The sequence below is a fragment of the Rutidosis leptorrhynchoides genome, chromosome 3 (genome assembly GCF_046630445.1).
Source record: "Rutidosis leptorrhynchoides isolate AG116_Rl617_1_P2 chromosome 3, CSIRO_AGI_Rlap_v1, whole genome shotgun sequence".
In the NCBI taxonomy this organism is placed as follows: Eukaryota; Viridiplantae; Streptophyta; class Magnoliopsida; order Asterales; family Asteraceae; genus Rutidosis; species Rutidosis leptorrhynchoides.
Window position 1 is genome coordinate 679,870,757 of NC_092335.1, and position 8,732 is coordinate 679,879,488.

Sequence of the window (8,732 nt, forward strand, 5' to 3'; positions counted from 1 at the left end):
TTCAGCAAAACTCGTCGTTTACACCCCTGCAACCTTGGCAACCACCGCGCCCAGTTTCTCAATTCTTAACCCCTGCGGATGCGCAGGCGTTACTTAACAGCTGGGGATTTGGTATCATTCCAGACGCAAACTCTCATTGGGCGCCAATAACAGCGCAACAACAAAGCACAGCGCAAACGGTTGGGCTCTTGAGTGTGTATCCTCAGTTTTCGCAGGCATCTGCGCCACAGGTCTCGCTCCCCTTACAACCTGTGTATTCAGCATCTTCAAGTAATCCCTCTTTTCCAACACCGCAGCCGTGGGTATATCCGCAGATGCAGGGTCAACCTTGGCAAAATATTCAGGGGCAGGCTAATCTTGCAGGGCAATTTATGCAGGCCGCACCCCCTGACATGGTTCACTTATTTTCGCAGCCTGACTTCGTTCAGGACATGATGCGGCGTTTCTTTGCGGGTTTAAAAGGGGATCCTGTTAAACCACCTTTCGAGCTACCGACTACTTTTGACAAATTTCCTCCGCACATAACTGCATATCCGTTTCCAGCAGCACCAAAGATACCTGGTACGCTAGGTACTTACAATGGTTTGTCCGATCCGGATGACTTTTTACAGCGCTTTGAGGGTGCAATGCGCACTCAAGGTTGGGTGGATCCGGTTGCGTGCCAAATATTTCCAATGACCTTGCAGGGCATTGCTCGCGAATGGTTCAATAAACTCCCGGCGGGCAGTATTGCCGGATTCATGGATCTGCGAACAAAGTTTTTATTGCAGTATCAGAATCAAAGACCACGCAAGCGCACTCACATTGAATGCCATGATATTACGCAGAAATCCAAGGAATCTTTGGGAGAGTATCTCACAAGGTATACTAATGAATGTTTGCGCATTCCAGATCTCAAGCCAGAACAACAGATATCAGGACTCATACATGGCATCAATTCAGAACGGCACCCAACGCTAGTCAAGCGTTTGCGTCATACGGTGCCAACAACTTACGCTGAGGCGCTTAAAGAATGTCACGATTATATGCGGAGTGGCGAAGATAACGATGTTCCCACAAGCAGCTCGCGAAATGAAAAAAAAGGATGATGATGACCGCTCACGAGATCAAAACCGCGGAAATAATTCTCGCAGGCGTTACCAGAGTGGCGGTCCTATCAGAAGTGAAAAGGGGAGATCTAATGGCAATTATCGAAGCAATAATCAGCGCGGCATCAACAATCAGAACTATGCGCTTCTTAAAAGCTTATCCAAAACGCCCAAAGAAATTTTGGCGACGGAGCCAGTATGCGCGACCTTCGCGGTCCCAACTCCGCTTACAGAATTTGGTAAGCGGGATAAGACAAAGTATTGTGAATTTCACGATGATTACGGGCACGATACGAATAGGTGTAAAAACTTGATGGAACGGGTACTGGAGGCGCTCCGTGCGGGTAAGTTGGATCACCTCAAACCGCCAAAGAAAGATAAAGGGAAAGCCGCAGAAGAGGGGTCAAAAACTAAAACCTTCGCGTGGCAGAAAGTGGATAAGGCCAAAAATGCTGATTTAACCATTAACATGGTTGACGCAGAGAAATTAGGTCAGCGAAGAAAGTATAACGATCATCAGGATTGGGAACTTCTTCCAATCACTTTCCCTCCTGTGATGTCAATTGACAGGGTGAATGAACCTATCATTATCAAGTGCCGCATTCCTTCTTGCGGGGTGCAGGTCAAGCGCATGCATGTCGACACTGGGAGCGGCGTTGACATTATGTACGAGCATTGCTATCAATTTCTTCCCGAACACGTGAAGGTGCAGCTACGTCCGTCTGATATCACGCTGTCTGGTTTTTCCGGAGAAAGCTCATGGCCCGTGGGACGGATAGAGTTATTAATAGAGCTCGAAGATGACAAGAATCCGCAGTTAATAAGGAACGAATTAGTTGACTTTTATGTGTTTCGCTCGACTTCGCGATATAATGCGCTACTGGGAAGAAATTTCATACGGCGTTTTAACATCATACCTTCGGTAGTGCACGGTTTGATTAAGTTTCCTACTAAGGGAGGAGTTGCCACAATGGCGTCACATCAAACGATTGAGATATGTGCGTCAGTTGTGCAAATTAACATCCCTAGCGTCGGGGAGCAGATTGCAAGCAGTGCGGTCATTGCTAATCGCTTGCATCCAGATAAGGGTATAAAAATCGGCGCAGGTTTATCAGCTGAAACCAAGGCTAAGTTACATGGTATATTGTCCGCAAACGCAGATGTTTTCGCATGGCGCGAATCAGATATGACAGGTGTCCCGCGGGACATTGCGGAACATAAATTGAATGTTAATCCATCGCTCACACCTGTTAGACAAAAGAAGCGGCATATGGCTTTAGACCGCAGTGATTGGCTATGCGCAGAAGTAGACAACCTTGTCAAAGCAAACATTCTACGCGAAGTGCGTTATCAAACATGGGTTGCCAATCCGGTGTTGGTGAAAAAGGCTGATGGTAACTGGCGAATGTGCGTTGATTTTAAAGACATTAACAAAGCATGTCATAAAGACAATTACCCTCTCCCGGAGATAGACTGGAAGGTTGAATCTTTGTCTGGATTCAGATATAAGTGCTTTCTGGACGCATACAAAGGTTATCACCAAATTCTAATGGCTGCGGAAGACGAAGACAAGACTGCTTTTCATACGCCGCAGGGTATTTATTGTTACACAAAGATGCCTTTCGGCTTGAAGAACGCGGGCGCGACCTATCAGCGTGTAATTGACGCAGCATTCAAGCCTCAAATTGGCAGAAATCTTGAAGCGTATGTCGATGACTTGGTAATCAAAAGCAACACCGAAGAAGACATGCTCGCAGACATCCTAGAAACGTTTGCGTCTCTGCGAAGGATCAACATGAAGCTTAATCCGCTTAAATGTAGCTTTTGAGAGGAGGAAGGCAAGTTTCTAGGTCATGTGGTGACAGCGCGGGGTATCAAGGCTAATCCCAAAAAGATTGAAGCTATTGATAATTTACCATCTCCGAAAACAAAGAAAGATGTGCAGAGTCTCACTGGGAAGCTCGCAGCAATCACACGGTTTTTGTCAAAAGCCGCAGAGCGTCAGCTACCATTCTTTAACACTTTGAAAAACTGTTTGAAGAAAAAGGATTTTGTCTGGACTCAGGAAGCAGAATCAGCCTTTCAGGAGATGAAAAAGGTGCTTGCAGAGTTACCAACACTTACTGCGCCAGTCCCTGGGGAGACGTTAACGCTGTACCTTGCGGCATCAAAGGAAGCAATCAGTTCAGTTCTCATCGCAGACCGCGAAAAGGTAACTTATCAATTTACTTGCATTATTTATTTCGCAGAACTTTAACGCTGAAGTTTTCTCAGACACAAATGCCGGTCTACTTCGTAAGCAAGACGCTGACATCAAGCGAAGTAAACTACTCGCCAATAGAGAAGTTAGTATATGCGCTTGTCCATACAGCGCGGCGTTTACGCCGATACTTTCAAGCACATCCGATTGTGGTTCTAACTGATCATCCAATCAAACAGGTTGGTACATAATTACTTTGCGGCAATGACCGGGGTTACCGCATTGACTAACGCAATCATTTTATTTCATTCAGGTACTGTACAAGCCCGAGATTTCTGGCCGAATGGCCAAGTGGGCAGTCGAATTGGGAGAACATGAAATAAACTTTTCTTCACGCAGTGCGGTTAAGGGTCAAATACTTGCTGACTACCTAGCAGAAATACCTGCGGATGTCGAAGCGTCAGCAGAACATCAAGATCCGCCCGCACCTGTTCTATCACCATGGGAATTATACACCGATGGTGCGTGTAGCGCATCTGGCGCAGGCGCAGGTGTAATTTTGACAGGTCCAGGCGGTGAGGAACATACGTACGCACTGCGGTTTAATTTTGCTGTCACAAATAATGAAGCAGAGTATGAGGCTCTGCTAGCAGGTATGCGCATCGCGCATAAGCTAAATGTTAAAATCTTGCACGCTTACGTGGATTCAAAGCTAGTATGCAATCAAGTCTGCGGAGACTTCGAAGCGCACGACATTGCTATGCAGCAATATTTATCGCTTGTTCATAATCTCGCTGACCAGTTCGAGGCTTTTCAAATCTCGCACGTAATGCGGGGGCAAAATAAGAAGGCGGATGCGCTAAGCAAACTAGCTGCCTTGGCTTTTGATCATATGGGTAAGAAAATTCTAATAGAGGAACTCAACGCAAAATCTATTGTCATGATGCCTCTAGTGGCACCGGTTGAGGAATCAAGCCCAACGTGGATGACGCCCATCATCGCTTTTTTACGGGACGGCACTTCACCCGCGGACTCCTCTGATGCGAAGAAAGTCCGCACAAAGGCACCGCTTTATGCCCTCGAGGGTGATGTCTTGTATCGAAGAAACTATTTGGGACCGCATTTAAGGTGCATAGGTCCGAAAGAGGCAGAGGAAGTTATACGCGAGGTGCATGAGGGTGCATGCGCCCTTCATTCGGGACACAGGTCCATTGTGTCAAAAATCATGCGGTTAGGTTATTATTGGCCTACTATGTACGCAGACACGGCGCGTATTGTCAAGCAATGCGAATCATGCCAAATACATGCACCTATCAGCAGGGCACCTGCGCATCCAATGATACCGGTCTCCTCACCATGGCCATTCTGCAAATGGGCGATCGACATAGTCGGACCATTCCCCAAAGGCCAAGGTAATATTGCCATTCATTTGCTAAATATGCTACTTACGTCATTATCTTACGCATACTCTGCACACGCAGGAAATGTCAAATTCTTAATTGTTGCAATCGATTACTTCACGAAGTGGGTCGAAGCGAAACCGCTGGCAACAATTTCAGGGAAAAGAGTGCGGAATTTTGTATGGGAAGACATTGTCTGTCGATTCGGCATACCCAATGAAATTGTTAGTGATAACGGTACACAATTTGCCGGCGATCCTTTTCGCAGTTGGTGTGCGGAGCTTAATATTAAGCAAACTTTTACTTCAGTCGCGCATCCGCAGGCGAATGGCCAGTGCGAAGTTACCAACCGAGATATAGTTGCTGGAATCAAGGCAAGGTTGGGTCATGACCGCGTTGGTTGGGTGGATGAGCTTCCAAAGGTTTTATGGGCGCATAGAACCACACCCAAAGCAAGCACTGGTGAGACTCCCTTTAGTTTGGTTTATGGGTCAGAAGCTGTTGTACCCGCAGAGATTGGGGTACCAACGTTCCGCATACAAAACTTTGATGAACAAAATAACTCTGAAGCTCTGCGGGAAAATCTTAATCTGCTTGAAGAACGCAGACTCTCTGCGGCTGTTAACGAAGCAAATAACAAGCAGAAAATCGCAAAGTATTACAATCAGCGTGTGCGTTCACGCACTTATAAGTGCGGTGATTTGGTTTGGCGCCAGAACGATGCAAGTCATGCGGAAGATACTGGGAAACTGGGACCTCGTTGGGAGGGCCCATACAGGGTAGCAAAAGCAAGCAACACCGGGGCATACCATCTAGAGACATTAGATGGCAAACCTGTGAAACGCACTTGGCATGCGACGTTATTGAAAAAATGTTACATGTAGCTAGATGGACTTGATCACTCCAATTTGTTTAGCACATTATTTTATTTTTCATCCTTTCGGATATGTCGCAGTTGTAATCATAATTAATGCCAAATAAAAATAATTACATGCGCATACTTTTGTTGTCCATTTATATTTTTTGTATGCGTTTCCTGCCTACTTAAGGGGTGTCCTCTAGCCCCCGTGCGGCAGAAGCCTGTTTGGTTACAAGGCTAGACAATAACGGTAGGCGAAGGGAATTGGTTTTCCCCTAGCCAAGCGCCACGCAGACTAGATGGCTGCAAAGTCGACTTTAAAAAAAAAAATACAAGCATTGGTTTGCTTGTGCGTAATCGCTCTCGCATTGGTTTGCTTGAGGAACTCCTAAGCATAAAAACATTGGTTTGTTTTTAGTTGCGTTTGCTTACCATACAACTAATAGTGCACCTCTAGTACATGACAAAGCAATAGCGCAGTAGCTTTTGAGTCTAAATTGTTAAAGGTAAGTTAAAATATTGGTTTATTTTACGCAGTACCATCCGCATACGCATAAGTTGTGGTTAACTATGCGCATGCGCATGCGGTTCATAATTTGTTTTGATTCGCGATATATAAACAAGGATATCACGCATGCATAACAGACAAACATATATACACATCCAAATAAATTATTACATAAGTAATTGTTTCACATGCCTGCCCAACATGGGACTTAGGGCTCCAAAATACATTTACAATTACCTGCCTAAGATTAGGGCTTACGGCACAAACTACTCTAGTAATCCTCCTTCAAAAACCCATCAAGCGGCATCGTCGGGTCAGCCGCAAACGCATTGATCAAAGGGATAGGGATGGACTTGATTGCCTCTTCCGCCTCCAGCAGCGTCGCGGCCGTTCCCTCCTTTAATTTCTTTTGGACAATGTCGGGGAACGGTGGAGTTAGGCCGCATGCCTGGATCACTTCCCGCACAGCCTTGTTCACCTCATGGTCCTTGACCGCATCGACATAGGCATTAAACCGGTCGGACACGGGCTCGGAGTCCATTACTTTCTGCGCAATTGCGGGGAGTGCGGTGCGCAGCTTTGTCATATCTGCCTCGGCCAGCTCGCGGTTGGTAACTGCATCGTCCCTCTCCCTCGTCACCTTTTCCAACTCCAGCCTCACTCGCTCAGTTTCCCCCTTTGCCTGATCAACCGCACCCACAAGCTCTTGATTCTTTTTTCTTTCTTGAATCAAGAGGGTCTTGGTTTCGGCCGCAGTCAATTCAACAGCTTTGCGGGCCTCCTCAGCAGCGTCCCTGTCCTTCTTGACCTGATCTACACCCGCCTGCAGCAAACCCAACTCCACCTCTTTGCGCAGTGCAACATCGTATAGGCTGGAGGATCGACGGGCTTGATCCGCAAACATCCCAAAGAATACCAGCCCGTTCTGGACAAAGGCGTTGAGCGCCTGGTTAAACGACAGCGCGGCCAGTTGCTCGCGGAACTCTGCTGGGAAGATTTGCTGCAAGAATGCAGATTGCTCCGCAGCATTTTCTGCGGAGGACTGGAAAAGTTGGCGGAGGTTGGCAACACGGAAGCTGCCTTGCGGAGGAGGTAATGTAGACTCAGACTCGACGGGGATCGCCTTGTCTTTGGATGTGGCAGTGGCCTGCAGCTCGGGGTTGACCCGCGGTGTTGTTGGCTGCGTCTCCTCCACATGCTCTGCAAAATACTCAGATTAGTACGCAGATTTTTCTACGCGGTATACATGCGAAAAAATAAACGCTCACCATTAATGGGGGGAGGTAGGTCTGCGGACCGCGGCTCGATGGCAACAAAATTGTCGTTGCGCATATCCTCCAGCTGCTTAGGAGTCTTCTTCTTCTTCTTCTGAGCCTCGGACGTCCCAGCCGCCTTGCGTTTATTGCCTGACTCCGCCGGCGTTTCCTCCACATGTTCGCTAGCAGCTGCCTGCTCTAGCTGTTTGTCCACATCCTGCTTGCGGAAAGAGATCCCAGCAATCTCCTCCGCGGTAAGCACCTTCTTCATCCTCATCTCTGCAAACAATAAACGCCTGCGTTAGAAAATATACAAAAATTTATGTAAGTACGCGTTTATGCTATTCCTACCCTTTCCATCGGGGCCAACTATGGCCGGCCGCACATCCTCCCAAGGCCAATACGCGGAGATCTTCCCCAACCGCAGCATAACATTACCATACGAACGGTGCACCAGTTGTGCGTTGACGCACTGCTTCAACAACTTTTTCTCCTCGTCATCCAACGCTGGCATCTTGTTCACATCTTTTTCTACCTTCTCGCACCAAATGAGCGTCTGCGGGAAGCCAGTGCCTACTACGGTCTGGTCGACGAAGAAAAAAGTTTCTTTCCAACTTCCCGCATTCGATTTCGGGGTTTTTGTGAAATTTTGGTGTGCGAAGAAGGTGAACCAAGATTTATGGTGGTTGGCTAAGCGGAATAGGTGGCAAAAAACCTTCACCAATGGTACTGTGTTGAGTGCAACACACCACATCTTGAATAGAACGATTTTGCCTATAGCATACGGGTGCAATTGCCCTAGCCCTACTTTGAAATGATCTAGTACGCCTAAAAAGAAGTCGGTGGGTGGAACCCTAAAATTACCATGCTTAAAAGCATGTTCGTAGATCGCCACCTTATTCTCTGGTGGCTGATGGGCTCGCTGGCTAGGCAGTGGTGGTACCGGATTATAACCCGCTAGAGGGGGGTATTGCTTAACTAAGTGGTCGATGTTTTTCTGGCCTATGTTGGACTCTACATTCTCTACGAAAGTTTCATTAGCTTTGGTCATTTTTAGATGAATGGAGAACGACTGACCTTTAAATGACGATCGGAATATGACGGAGTTGATCGGAATTGATAGGATTTGGAGGCGAGAGCGTATTTGGGAAGCTTGACACCGGAAAAGTGAAAATGTGTGTGATTTGGGGCTATTTATAGGCAAGATTGGGGGAGTGTGGGTTGGAATGGTGTGATCGTGGCCATACACGTGTAATGCAATCGACGGGTAGCATTTGCTGATCGCGCGTGGTGTCAGTTAAGAATGATTACAAACACGCGCGTGGTTCGCACGCGCCTGTGGCACTGTTACTTTATGTCTTGTCAGCCGAATGGGCTTCTGCGATTGTGACAGGCATCGAGGCGCACGCGAGGACATTAAA

At 47.2% G+C, this 8,732-nt stretch overlaps 1 protein-coding gene across 1 annotated transcript; it reads right to left on the reverse strand.

Annotated features, from left to right (window-relative positions):
- Nucleotides 1–1,098: 1,098 nt before the first annotated feature.
- LOC139902665 (uncharacterized) lies at nucleotides 1,099–8,362 on the reverse strand. The gene is made up of 5 exons (XM_071885270.1): nucleotides 8,176–8,362; nucleotides 7,663–8,001; nucleotides 7,324–7,590; nucleotides 7,165–7,255; nucleotides 1,099–1,177 (listed from the first exon to the last, which is right to left on the reverse strand). Exons 1-5 carry the CDS (start codon nucleotides 8,360–8,362, stop codon nucleotides 1,099–1,101), a joined length of 963 nt encoding a protein of 320 aa, XP_071741371.1.
- Between the last annotated feature and the right edge of the window lie 370 nt (nucleotides 8,363–8,732).

What these genes read in the sequence shown, in the direction of transcription:
- LOC139902665 (XM_071885270.1), bottom strand. Translation starts at nt 8,362, where the DNA reads ATGACCAAAGCTAATGAAACTTTCGTAGAGAATGTAGAGTCCAACATA. An exon ending in CCTACCTCCCCCCATTAATG is followed by an intron (nt 7,256 to 7,323) that starts GTGAGCGTTTAT and finishes AGTATTTTGCAG; the next exon opens with AGCATGTGGAGGAGACGCAG. An exon ending in GACAAGGCGATCCCCGTCGA is followed by an intron (nt 1,178 to 7,164) that starts GTCTGAGTCTAC and finishes AATTGCCATTAG; the next exon opens with ATCTCCCCTTTTCACTTCTG.